The 15,000-nt window shown below is 39.2% G+C and overlaps 1 protein-coding gene across 3 annotated transcripts in view; it reads left to right on the forward strand.

Moving 5' to 3' along the window:
• The window catches only part of LOC133620808 (growth factor receptor-bound protein 10-like), a 247,943-nt gene that overhangs the window by 84,242 nt on the left and 148,701 nt on the right, over positions 1 to 15,000 (forward strand). For all 3 annotated transcript variants that reach the window (XM_061982383.2, XM_072915601.1, XM_061982384.2), the window contains 2 exons: positions 8,321 to 8,531; positions 8,643 to 8,766. In XM_061982383.2, coding sequence (XP_061838367.1) covers positions 8,321 to 8,531; positions 8,643 to 8,766 — 335 coding nt within the window. The remainder of the gene's footprint in view (positions 1 to 8,320; positions 8,532 to 8,642; positions 8,767 to 15,000) is intronic.

The following is a 15,000-nucleotide window of genomic DNA, read 5'->3' on the forward strand; positions in this document are numbered from 1 at the left end:
TTAACTATTGTACACACTAAATATCTTCTATTTATCTATTGTACACACTAAATATCTTCTATTTAACTATTGTACACACTAAATATCTTCTATTTAACTATTGTACACACTAAATAGCTTCTATTTAACTATTGTACACACTAAATATCTTCTATTTAACTATTGTACACACTAAATTGCTTCTATTTATCTATTGTACACACTTAATATCTTCTATTTAACTATTGTACACACTAAATATCTTCTATTTAACTATTGTACACACTAAATATCTTCTATTTAACTATTGTACACACTAAATATCTTCTATTTAACTATTGTACACACTAAATATCTTCTATTTATCTATTGTACACACTAAATCTCTTCTATTTAACTATTGTACACACTAAATATCTTCTATTTAACTATTGTACACACTAAATATCTTCTATTTATCTATTTTACACACTAAATATCTTCTATTTAACTATTGTACACACTAAATATCTTCTATTTAACTATTGTACACACTAAATATCTTCTATTTAACTATTGTACACACTAAATATCTTCTATTTAACTATTGTACACACTAAATCTCTTCTATTTAACTATTGTACACACTAAATATCTTCTATTTATCTATTGTACACACTAAATATCTTCTATTTAACTATTGTACACACTAAATATCTTCTATTTAACTATTGTACACACTAAATATCTTCTATTTAACTATTGTACACACTAAATATCTTCTATTTAACTATTGTACACACTAAATATCTTCTATTTAACTATTGTACACACTAAATATCTTCTATTTAACTATTGTACACACTAAATATCTTCTATTTATCTATTTTACACACTAAATATCTTCTATTTAACTATTGTACACACTAAATATCTTCTATTTAACTATTGTACACACTAAATATCTTCTATTTAACTATTGTACACACTAAATATCTTCTATTTAACTATTGTACACACTAAATCTCTTCTATTTAACTATTGTACACACTAAATATCTTCTATTTAACTATTGTACACACTAAATATCTTCTATTTATCTATTGTACACACTAAATATCTTCTATTTAACTATTGTACACACTAAATATCTTCTATTTAACTATTGTACACACTAAATAGCTTCTATTTAACTATTGTACACACTAAATATCTTCTATTTAACTATTGTACACACTAAATTGCTTCTATTTATCTATTGTACACACTTAATATCTTCTATTTAACTATTGTACACACTAAATATCTTCTATTTAACTATTGTACACACTAAATATCTTCTATTTAACTATTGTACACACTAAATATCTTCTATTTAACTATTGTACACACTAAATATCTTCTATTTATCTATTGTACACACTAAATATCTTCTATTTAACTATTGTACGCACTAAATATCTTCTATTTATCTATTGTACAAACTAAATATCTTCTATTTAACTATTGTACACACTAAATATCTTCTATTTAACTATTGTACACACTAAATAGATAGATAGTACTTTATTGATTCCCTCAGGAAATATCTTCCCTTGGACTGAAGAGCTTGCTGCTTTTCTTGTCATTTTACATAAAAACTTGCACTCTTTTACTCTTCTTGATTAGCTCTCAAGGAACTCTGAAGAAACTTTTATCCTTTTTGCGATCCGAAACAATGCGAGCATAGGGCATTGTTCTACGCGAAAGGCAAAATGTCGCCATGAAGGCTTTAACAGACGCTCGCTTGCCCCGCACTTTGAGTCTGACATATTTAATGAGCCGGACGTGACGTCATGCAAATACAAACTATACGCTAGAATTAGCTTCAATTGTATAGCTGTCACAATGGATAACTGGCCTGCTAATGGCATCAAATAGCATCCAAAACACTTCACTTTCTCCCAGGTGTACACATATAACCACGTGCAACGTGTTAATTCATACATTTTGGTTTTGAGGGTGAGAAATCCAACTTCCTCATCTCACAAGGAAAAGCTTCTGATTGGCTCTTCTTTGTAACTAACTCCCGCCCCTCTCTCATATGTGCGCAGTTAAAGAGCTGTGATTGGATATACAGGTAAAAGCCAGTAAATTAGAATATTTTGAAAAACTTGATTTATTTCAGTAATTGCATTCAAAAGGTGTAACTTGTACATTATATTTATTCATTGCACACAGACTGATGCATTCAAATGTTTATTTCATTTAATTTTGATGATTTGAAGTGGCAACAAATGAACATCCAAAATTCCGTGTGTCACAAAATTAGAATATTACTTAAGGCTAATACAAAAAAGGGATTTTTAGAAATGTTGGCCAACTGAAAAGTATGAAAATGAAAAATATGAGCATGTACAATACTCAATACTTGGTTGGAGCTCCTTTTGCCTCAATTACTGCGTTAATGCGGCGTGGCATGGAGTCGATGAGTTTCTGGCACTGCTCAGGTGTTATGAGAGCCCAGGTTGCTCTGATAGTGGCCTTCAACTCTTCTGCGTTTTTGGGTCTGGCATTCTGCATCTTCCTTTTCACAATACCCCACAGATTTTCTATGGGGCTAAGGTCAGGGGAGTTGGCGGGCCAATTTAGAACAGAAATACCATGGTCCGTAAACCAGGCACGGGTAGATTTTGCGCTGTGTGCAGGCGCCAAGTCCTGTTGGAACTTGAAATCTCCATCTCCATAGAGCAGGTCAGCAGCAGGAAGCATGAAGTGCTCTAAAACTTGCTGGTAGACGGCTGCGTTGACCCTGGATCTCAGGAAACAGAGTGGACCGACACCAGCAGATGACATGGCACCCCAAACCATCACTGATGGTGGAAACTTTACACTAGACTTCAGGCAACGTGGATCCTGTGCCTCTCCTGTCTTCCTCCAGACTCTGGGACCTCGATTTCCAAAGGAAATGCAAAATTTGCATGGTTGGGTGATGGTTTGGGGTGCCATGTCATCTGCTGGTGTCGGTCCACTCTGTTTCCTGAGATCCAGGGTCAACGCAGCCGTCTACCAGCAAGTTTTAGAGCACTTCATGCTTCCTGCTGCTGACCTGCTCTATGGAGATGGAGATTTCAAGTTCCAACAGGACTTGGCGCCTGCACACAGCGCAAAATCTACCCGTGCCTGGTTTACGGACCATGGTATTTCTGTTCTAAATTGGCCCGCCAACTCCCCTGACCTTAGCCCCATAGAAAATCTGTGGGGTATTGTGAAAAGGAAGATGCAGAATGCCAGACCCAAAAACGCAGAAGAGTTGAAGGCCACTATCAGAGCAACCTGGGCTCTCATAACACCTGAGCAGTGCCAGAAACTCATCGACTCCATGCCACGCCGCATTAACGCAGTAATTGAGGCCAAAGGAGCTCCAACCAAGTATTGAGTATTGTACATGCTCATATTTTTCATTTTCATACTTTTCAGTTGGCCAACATTTCTAAAAATCCCTTTTTTGTATTAGCCTTAAGTAATATTCTAATTTTGTGACACATGGAATTTTGGATTTTCATTTGTTGCCACTTCAAATCATCAAAATTAAATGAAATAAACATTTGAATGCATCAGTCTGTGTGCAATGAATAAATATAATGTACAAGTTACACCTTTTGAATGCAATTACTGAAATAAATCAAGTTTTTCCAAATATTCTAATTTACTGGCTTTTACCTGTTTATTGCCAGCATCTGCAAGACCAAATGAAATAGGATTAGATTTCCTTTCTGTCAACATTTTGGTCCTGTTTTTATTCATGGAGTGAAATGTCAGTTATTTTTGTTCTGGTCTTCGTCAACCGGCATTTGTTTTGATTCGTTTTGGTCGTATTTTCGCCAGGGGAAAATAGGTTGTTGATAAAAATGAATAGTCAAGGAAGTGAACAGTGCTGTGAGTGAAGGAGTTGACTTGTGTCACTAGGTTGTAGTTAAAGTTAGATATGATCTATGCTCTCCTTCAATCTGCCTTTGAAGGACGAGTTGCTGGAAATGTAGTGTCACGACTTGATCTTGGGAGTTTGCTTTTCCGGGATGCAACGGAAAGTTGGCACGGGCGAGACGGGAATGAAGGTACATGATTTATTGAAACACTAGAACTACAAAAAAGGATCAAACCAAAGCGCGCACAGTGGCGGAAACTATGAACAATTAAACAAAACATAAACTGTGGCTTGATAAACAAAAACTTACTTGGCATGGAACCGGCATGAAAAAAGAGCAGCAAGGATCATAAGGGTGTGCAGAAGCATATATGGGGTGAGGTCGTCAGGCCGAACAACAGAAAATGAATGAACTTAAATACTATGGACATGATTAGTGAAAGCAGGTGCGTGACTCAAAACGTGAAACAGGTGCGTGACGTGACAGGTGAAAACTAATGGTTGCTATGGTGACCAGACAAGGGAGTGAAAAGACAGAAACTAAACAAAACATGACTTAAAACAAAACATGATAATACAGACATGACATGTAGACATTGGACTAATAATACAAATCCCTTGTTTATCTCTTCATTAGCATCAGCTTTTAATTTTTTTCAAACATTTATTAGATTTTTTACATATACAGCCCAGAAATATGGATGAACTGTACAGTGCCAGGTGCCTCAAAAAGGCCCAAAACATCATAAGGGACCCTTTTTGAATTGCTGCCCTCGGGCAGGAGATACAGGACAATAAAATGCCAGACAAACCGATTTAAGAACACTTTTTACCCCATAGCAATAGTGTCGCTGAACACAAGACAATAATGACTCTGCATGTGAGCTGTGTGCTTGCTATTTTTATGTATTTGTATCTATGTTCTTATGTTTTTATGTGTTGTTATGAATTTGCACTAAATCAGTTTTTGCTTACAATTTCCTTGTACAATGTACAATGACAATAAAGATATATTCTATTTAGAGATGTCCGATAATATCGGCCTGCTGATATTATCGGCCGATAAATGCGTTAAAATGTAATATCGGAAATTATCGGTATCATTAGGGCCCGCATGGCCCATTGCATAAGGACTCCCACAGGGAGTCCTTATGCAATGGGACATAAGGACCTATTGAATTTGTAAGGTTTTATTCTTTATTCTTCCGCCGCCACATTAAACTGTAATTTGACCCACTTAACATGCTTCAAAACTCACCATATTTGACCCACACATCAGGACCTGCGAAAATTGCCTTTTTTTTTAAAAAACCGAACCACAAAACTCAAAATTGCGCTCTAGCGCCCCGTAGGGAAAAAAAAAACTAGACTGCCTGTAACTCCCACTAGGAAGGTCGGAGAGACATGAAACAAAAACCTCTATGTAGGTCTGATTTAGACCTACATTTCATAATAGTACATTCTCGGGCTAAAACCAACAGGAAGTTGGCAATTCCCCCTTCAAGACAAAAAAGTACTAAAAACAGTCACTTTTGCCTCTTTGAGCTGTAATTTGACCCCTTTAACATGCTTCAAAACTCACCAAACTGAACGCACACATCAGGACTGGCAAAAATTGTGATCTAATAAAAAAACCTAACCCCAAATCTCAAAATTGTGCTCTAGCGCAATTTTTTAATAAAATGCACAAAAAACTGCTCCTCGGATGAAAAAACGGACAAAACTGCCTGTAACTCCCACTGGGAAGGTCGGAGAGACATGAAACAAAAACCTCTATGTAGGTCTCACTTAGACCTACATTTCATAAATTGACAACCCCCAGCAAAAATCAACAGGAAGTTTGCTATTCCCCCTTCAAAACAAATTTTTTGTAAAAACCGGTCACCTTCCTTCAAAAACTATCTCCTCTGAGCGCGTTTGTCGTTTCGGCTTCAAACTAACACAGGAGAGAGATTAAACCCTTGTGTATAAAATAACAGAACAGCGTTTTAATACCTGCTCCGGTTTTGATTTTATGACCCTTCAAAGACCCGCTGCGCTGCTGTTTTTTTAAGATGACTGCTTAAAAGCAGGAAGCACCAGCGTGCCTACACAATGCAGACAAGGTAGGTACACTAGACAAAAGTATTGGGACACTTATGACTACCACCGGACAAAAGTATTGGGACACTTAGGCCGAAAACTGGACAAAAGTATTGGGACACTTAGGCCGAAAACTGGACAAAAGTATTGGGACACTTGGGACTACAACTTGACAAAAGTATTGGGACACTTAGGACTACAACTTGCCAAAAGTATTGGGACCCTTGGGACTCAAACTGGACAAAAGTATTGGGACACTTAGGACTAGCACCTGCCAAATACGCAGGCCCGACCAACGCTGCTTGCAGCTTTAATTTTTTTTATTATCGGTATTTTTTTATTTTTTTTATTGAATCAACATTAAAAACACAAGATACACTTGCAATTAGTGCACCAACCCAAAAAACCTCCCTCCCCCATTCACACTCATTCACACAAAAGGGTTGTTTCTTTCTGTTATTAATATTGTGGTTCCTACATTATATATCAATATATATCAATACAGTCTGCAAGGGATACAGTCCGTAAGCACACATGATGCTGCTCCACTAATAGTACTAACCTTTAACACTTCATTTCACTCATTTTCATTCATTACTAGTTTCTATGTAACTGTTTTTATATTGTTTTACTTTCTTTTTTTATTCAAGAATTTTTTTTTAATTTATTTATCTTATTTTATTTTATTTTTTTTTTTTAAAAGTACCTTATCTTCACCATCCCTGGTTGTCCAAATTAGGCATAATAATGTGTTCATTCCACGACTGCATTTATCGGTATCGGTTGATATCGGTATCGGTAATTAAAGAGTTGGACAATATCGGAATATCGGATATCGGCAAAAAGCCATTATCGGACATCCCTAATTCTATTCTATACAGTTAAACATGTCAAATGTTCTTTTTTCTCCCCCAAACCAGAAACCCACAAAATGATGTATAAAATCAAATGCAATAGAAATAATAAAGTAGAAGAAACACAGTCCAAAAATATTGACATGAAGCCTCAGACACTAGCACTCCTGAATGTCGGTGCAGCAATACACAAAAGCAGACAAAAGGCTCATCAATGACCAGAGGTGGGTAGAGTATCCAGAAATTGTACTCAAGTAAGAGTACTGTTACTTTAGAGATTTACTGCTCAAGTAAAAGTAAGGAGTAGTCACCCAAATATTTACTTGAGTAAAAGTAAAAAGTATGTTGTGAAAAAACTACTCAAGTACTGAGTAACTGATGAGTAACATACACACTCACATCATATATATATATATATATATATATATATATATACACATACATATACATTGATATATACAGTATATAATTTATATGTATTTATTTTGCTGTTTTTGTTTACATGTTAAAGGTGTTTTAATGAATATACATGCATGTTTAACATATAGATTCCTTTCTTTCATGAAGACAAGAATATAAGTTGGTGTATTACCTGATTCTGATGACTTGCGTTGATTGGAATCAGACATTAGTGATGATAACGTCCACGTTTTCAAATGGAGGAGAAGAAAAGTTCCTCCTTTCTGTCTAATACCACATGAAAGTGGTGGGTTTTTGGCATCTTATTTGTCCAGCTTCCATATTCGTTTTTATACACTTTACAAGAAATACATTGGCGGCAAACTCCGTAGCTTGCTAGCTTGTTTGCGCTGGCTTTCGGAGACTCTTGTTTTGAAAGCGCAGGCGCGATGGAGCGGCACTTTTATTGCGAAGACAGGAACTGTGCAGTCAGTCTTTAGGCTTTTGACGGGATGTACGGTTGAAATAAAAAAGTATCTTTTTTCCTTCACACTTTTGATTGATTGATTGGAACTTTTATTATTAGATTGCACAGTACAGTACATATTCCGTACAATTGACCACTAAATGGTAACACCCGAATAAGTTTTTCAACTTGTTTAAGTCAGATCATGTGACCACCTGGCTCTGTTTGATTGGTCCAACGTCACCAGTGACTGCATCTGATTGGTGGAACGGAGTGAAACGTCACCAGTAAGGCAGGCACTTTGAAGGTCTGTCTGACAGACCAAAACAAACAAAGCGTCCATTAACAGATCGATAAAAATTAGTAGCGAGCTGAATGTAGATAAAAGTAGCGGATTAAAAGTAGCATTCCTTTTCTATAAATTTACTTAAGTAAAAGTAAAAGTACGTTGCATTAAAACTACTCTTAGAAGTACAATTTATCCCAAAAGTTACTCAAGTAGATGTAACGGAGTAAATGTAGCGCGTTACTACCCACCTCTGTTAATGACCTACTGTACCTTTCACCCACTTTTACTTTCCAATGACTTTAAATTTGAGTCTCTTTGAAATATTTGAGGAAAGCACAATGATTGTGTCACTCTGCCCCCCACAGATGATGACGTGGATCTGGAGAAGCTGGTGAACGAGATGAACTCCTCCATGGAGAGCGTGTATTCCACCCAGGCGGACACGGCGCTCATCCTCAACGGGCACCATCACCACATGCACGGCGGCCCCTGCGCCCGACACGGCCAGGCCCTCCCATCCACGCCATCCAGGGAGAGGCTGCGGCACTCTCAACCCATGCACATCCAGGCCGCCAGGTATAAAGATTGAATGATGGTTTGTCACACACGTGCTTTGTAACAGGTTGGTCCAATGCTGTGTTTTCTGCCTTAGCTGCTACTTGAGCGTGCGTATGTCTCCCCCTACAGGTGTCTACGGGAAGAGCAGCATCTGCGTCCCGCTTCTCTTCCTGCCATCCCCAACCCTTTCCCTGAGCTCTGCAGTCCATCCGGCTCTCCGGTTCTCAGCCCTGTTGAGGGCTGTGACCAGCATGTAGGTGCACACACTCTCTCACCTGACTTCCATCTCATCCTCTTTGCTTTAATACACAATCTTGTCCCTACAATGCTTGATGACCGCACTTACAGTCCCTCCTACCGGTGAAGGTGTGTGTGTGTGTGTGTGTGTGTGTGTTTTGAGATCAGCTGACACTTGTTTTGTTTATGTCAGAGCAGCTTGCATACCTGCCAACTACTCCGGTTTTCCCGTAATTAGTACGGTTTTCATCAACCTATTCCGGGTTACGGTTGCAGTGATAAAAAAATACGGTTTTTCATTAATTAAAAAAATTCAAAAAATGTAAAGTTTTATTCACGAAATCGCGTAACAACAATGGCAATCGACACTGCTTCCCGTAACTTCCTATCGAGCCATTCCGAATGCCATGCGCGAGGCTATTTATAGCACCGCTGCCAAGCACGAGGCACCTGTTGCCATTGTTTCCAAACGAGCGAACGATCATGGAATCAGCCGGAGAAAAATCGCAAACGAGTCTTAAACCGAAAAGAAAACTGCAGTCATTCCGTGAAGAATATTCAAAAGCTTATCCAGGAATAATTATCCGTTCCAAAAAGGGTGAAAACTACGCGAATTGCACCTTGTGCAGACAAGATTTTTTGATCGGACACGGAGGAATTAGCGATGTAAAAGACCACGTTGGGACAAAAAAACACAAGTCTAATGCCGTTGCTAGCGATACAAGTGGAAAACTTTCAACGTTTTTCGTCGCCCAAACAGATTCTTTGGATGTGATAGAATAAATTTGGATTTTAGCCACAAAAAGGTAATGACACCAATGTTATCTATTGGAATTGTTTAGTACTGTTATACTGTTAAAAGTGTTTATACTATTTATGCTTTCAAGTCCAAGTTGAAGAAATCTTGTTAAATGTTGACAGCATAACTACCAAAATACAGAAGTATGTCCTTAATATTTTTGCAGTGCTATTTCTGTTGAAAAGTTCAAATGATTACATTAGAGATGTGATGTGCCACTTTTCAAGTGTCTGATGGCTTAAATTAATTTTCATTAATTTTTCATATTTTGAATTCTTTTGAAAGGCTTACAAAAAAACTACATTTGAATTGTAATTCCATGCTATTGACAGGACTATTAATTTTAATGAAGTTAGCTTACCATGTTTACAGTATGATAATTGTGATAGAAATGTGAATTTTAGGCACAGAATATTTTTTACAATTGAACAAGGCAGTAGATTATACAAGCTTGGACAGAAAGTTAATAATGACACCAATTTTTTTTTAATGGAATTGTTTAGTACTGTTTTACCATTTGTTTACTGTAAAAAGTGTTTATACTGTTTATACTTTCAATTAACAAATTGAAGTCTTGTGAAAGGTTGACAGGATAACTGGCATTAACTGTCAAAATAATTTCAAACTATTGAAGTTAGCTTACAGAATAAACATGTCAATCAACCCATATGATTTTTGCTGTAATATTTTTGTTTTGAAAAGTCACTGTGACTGATAGAAAAGTGATGGTTTTAGCAACATTTTAACCTGTCTGAATGCTAATAATCATTTTGCGTCGGGGGGCGAAGCCTGAACCCCCCACCAGGACTTTGTCCTGGACCTACCGGGGCCTGAGGCCCCTGGACCCTGGCTACTAGGTTTTTCTGATTTCAAAAGTTGGCAGGTATGTTTTAGCCTGTGTAATGACTACACACACACACACACACACACACACACACTAGGGCTGCACAATGAATCGACATTGATGTTGTAATTAGTGCAACAGCGTAAACATAAGAAGCTGAGGTATTTTTCCACCCACATTTGAGTGACAATTGTTGAGCCTGGTTTCTTCGTCTCCGGCTTCAAACAGGGAGAAAGAGGTCTCACCCTGTCCCGCTCGCAGCCCCTGAGCGTGCTTGTTTAACAGCAGAATTAACTGAATGCAGTGAGCCCTCTTTTCAGTCATCCACAACCGTTGTCTCGGTGAGGGAGAGCGCCAGGAAACACAGACTGAGAGGCGAGTGAGAAGTAACAGAAATTAGGCAGAAATAAACAGAGGTGGGTAGTAACGCGCTACATTTACTCCGTTACATCTACTTGAGTAACTTTTGGGATAAATTGTACTTCTAAGAGTAGTTTTAATGCAACATACTTTTACTTTTACTTGAGTATATTTATAGAGAAGAAACGCTACTTTTACTCCGCTACTTTTATCTACATTCAGCTCGCTACTCGCTACTAATTTTTATCGATCTGTTAATGCACGCTTTGTTTGTTTTGGTCTGTCAGACAGACCTTCATAGTGCCTGCGTTTCAACAAATACAGTCACTGGTGACGTTCACTCCGTTCCACCAATCAGATGCAGTCACTGGTGACGTTGGACCAATCAAACAGAGCCAGGGGTCACATGACCTGACTTAAACAAGTTGAAAAACTTATTGGGGTGTTACCATTTAGTAGTCAATTGTACGGAATATGTACTGTACTGTGCAATCTACTAATAAAAGTTCAAATAAATCAATCAAAAGTGTGAAGGAAAAAAATACCCTTTTTTATTTCAACCGTACATCCCGTCAAAAGCCTAAAGACTGACTGCACAGTTCCTGTCTTCACAATAAAAGTGCCGCTCCATCGCACCTGCTCTTTCAAAATAAGAGTCTCCGAAAGCCAGCGCAAACAAGCTAGCAAGCTACGGAGTTTGCCGCCAATGTATTTCTTGTAAAGTGTATAAAAACGAATATGGAAGCTGGACAAATAAGAAGCCAAAAACCAACCACTTTCATGTGGTATTAGACCAGGGGTCGGCAACCCGCGTCTCTAGAGCCGCATGCGGCTCTTTAGCGCCGCCCTAGTGGCTCTCTGGAGCTTTTTCAAAAATGTATGAAAAATGGAAAAAGTTGAGGGGAAAAAAATATATTTTTTGTTTTAATATGGTTTCTGTAGGAGGACAAACATGACACAAACCTCCCTAATTGTTATAAAACACACTGTTTATATTAAACATGCTTCACTGATTAGAGTATTTGGCGAGCGCCGTTTTGTCCTACTAATTTTGGCAGTCCTTGAACTCACCTTAGTTTGTTTACATGTATATTTTTCTGCGACTTTCTAGGACGTGTTTTATGCCACATCTTTTTCTGTCTCATGTTGTCCACCAAACTTTTAACGTTGTGCATGAATCCACAAAGGTGAGTTTTGTTGATGTTATTGACTTGTGTGGAGTGCTAATCAGACATATTTGGTCACTGCATGACTGCGAGCTAATCGATGCTAACATGCTATTTAGGCTAGCTATATGTACATATTGCATCATTATGCCTCAATTGTAGCTATATTTGAGGTCATTTAGTTTCCTTTAAGTCATATTAATTCAATTTATATCTCATGACACACTATCTGTATGTAATATGGCTTTTAATTTTTTGCGGCTCCAGACAGATTTGTTTTTGTATTTTTGGTCCAATATGGCTCTTTCAACATTTTGGGTTGCCGACCCCTGTATTAGACAGAAAGGAGGAACTATTTTTCTCCTCCATTTGAAAACGTGGATGTTATCATCACTACTGTCTGATTACAATCAATGCAAGTCATCAGAATCAGGTAATACACCAACTTATATTCTTGTCTTCATGAAAGAAAGGAATCTATATGTGTTAAACATGCATGTATATTCATTAAAACACCTTTAACATGTAAACAAAAACGGCAAAATAAATAAATATAAATTATATACTGTATATATCAATGTATGTATATATATATATGTGTATATATATATATATATATATATATATATATATATATATATATGTGTGTGTGTGTATATATGTATATATATGTGTGTATATGTTACTCATCAGTTACTCAGTACTTGAGTAGTTTTTTCACAACATACTTTTTACTTTTACTCAAGTAAATATTTGGGTGACTACTCCTTACTTTTACTTGAGTAATAAATCTCTAAAGTAACAGTACTCTTACTTGAGTACAATTTTTGGCTACTCTACCCACCTCTGGAAATAAATATGATGACAGTGTTGATGGGCAATATGAGCCCATCAACACGGAGGAAGGAGCGAGAATGCCGTGATCACATGATAGCAACAACCAAAAAGACAACATCCGACCTCAGTTCAATTAGATTTAATGAAATGTGTTTCAAGAAGAACAAAATGAAGTTTAGAGCATCAACACTACATAGCTGACCTCATCAATATTTCAGTTCAATTCATGTTTAAAAAAAAAAAAAGAGTCCATTTTATTTTTGTATATATTTAGGATAACAAAGGTATTTACCTTGCAATTACAGTACAATGTAAAGATTTCTACAGTAATGACAAACACAAGTTAAGTGCTTACTTGCATTATTATTATTATTATACAGTACATTAGGATTGTAATTCCCTGATCCATTATTTCTTCAGTTTAATGTAGACAAAGGCTTTGAGGAAAGCATCGCGTGGACATCGGGGGCGGTACCTCTGGATTGGCAGACCGGGGTGGTGGTTCCTCTCTTTAAGAAGGGGAACCGGAGGGTGTGCTCTAACTATCGTGGGATCACACTCCTCAGCCTTCCCGGTAAGGTCTATTCAGGTGTACTGGAGAGGAGGCTACGCCGGATAGTCGAACCTCGGATTCAGGAGGAACAGTGTGGTTTTCGTCCTGGTCGTGGAACTGTGGACCAGCTCTATACTCTCGGCAGGGTCCTTGAGGGTGCATGGGAGTTTGCCCAACCAGTCTACATGTGCTTTGTGGACTTGGAGAAGGCATTCGACCGTGTCCCTTGGGAAGTACTGTGGGGAGTGCTCAGAGAGTATGGGGTATCGGACTGTCTGTCTGATTTTGGCGGTCCGCTCCCTGTATGATCAGTGTCAGAGCTTGGTCCGCATTGCCGGCAGTAAGTCGGACACGTTTCCAGTGAGGGTTGGACTCCGCCAAGGCTGCCCTTTGTCACCCATTCTGTTCATAACTTTTATGGACAGAATTTCTAGGCGCAGTCAAGGCGTTGAGGGGATCTGGTTTGGTGGCTGCAGGATTAGGTCTCTGCTTTTTGCAGATGATGTGGTCCTGATGGCTTCATCTGGCCAGGATCTTCAGCTCTCGCTGGATCGGTTCGCAGCCGAGTGTGAAGCGACTGGCATGAGAATCAGCACCTCCAAGTCCGAGTCCATGGTTCTCGCCCGGAAAAGGGTGGAATGCCATCTTCGGGTTGGGGAGGAGACCCTGCCCCAAGTGGAGGAGTTCAAGTACCTCGGAGTCTTGTTCACGAGTGAGGGAAGAGTGGATCGTGAGATCGACAGGCGGATCGGTGCGGCATCTTCAGTAATGCGGACGCTGTATCGATCCGTTGTGGTGAAGAAGGAGCTGAGCCGGAAGGCAAAGCTCTCAATTTACCGGTCGATCTACGTTCCCATCCTCACCTATGGTCATGAGCTTTGAGTTATGACCGAAAGGACAAGATCACGGGTACAAGCGGCCGAAATGAGTTTCCTCCGCCGGGTGGCAGGGCTCTCCCTTAGAGATAGGGTGAGAAGCTCTGTCATCCGGGGGGAGCTCAAAGTAAAGCCGCTGCTCCTCCACATCGAGAGGAGCCAGATGAGGTGGTTCGGGCATCTGGTCAGGATGCCACCCGATCGCCTCCCTCGGGAGGTGTTTAGGGCACGTCCGACCGGTAGGAGGCCACGGGGAAGACCCAGGACACGCTGGGAAGACTATATCTCCCGGCTGGCCTGGGAACGTCTCGGGATCCCCCGGGAGGAGCTGGACCAAGTGGCTGGGGAGAGGGAAGTCTGGGCTTCCCTGCTTAGGCTGCTGCCCCCGTGACCCGACCTCAGATAAGCGGAAGAAGATGGATGGATGGAAAGGCTTTGAGTCTGCATGAAGCCAAATATGTTTGAAGTTATTGCATCTTGTGCTAATGCATGAGTCTCAAACTTGCGACAATATTTTGTGGCCCCCACTTTAATATGAGAGTTGAATGGTAGTGCAGCCCGCCAGTTTGATAAGAATGGCACTTGACAGCTGAACCAACCTACCAATCACAGTGGCTCTCGAGGCCGGGACATCGATCGGGCGTGATGCAAGCAGAGAAACATTTCGCAATGAGTAAAAGTTACTGTGGCAGCACGGTGGTAAAGGGGTTAGTGTGTCTGCCTCACAATACGAAGGTCCTGGGTTCCATCCTGCGCTCGGGATCTTTGTATGTGGAGTTTGCATGTTCTCCCCGTGACTGCGTGGGTTCCCTCCGG

Source organism: Nerophis lumbriciformis, linkage group LG21, assembly GCF_033978685.3.
Source record: "Nerophis lumbriciformis linkage group LG21, RoL_Nlum_v2.1, whole genome shotgun sequence".
Lineage (NCBI taxonomy): Eukaryota > Metazoa > Chordata > Actinopteri > Syngnathiformes > Syngnathidae > Nerophis > Nerophis lumbriciformis.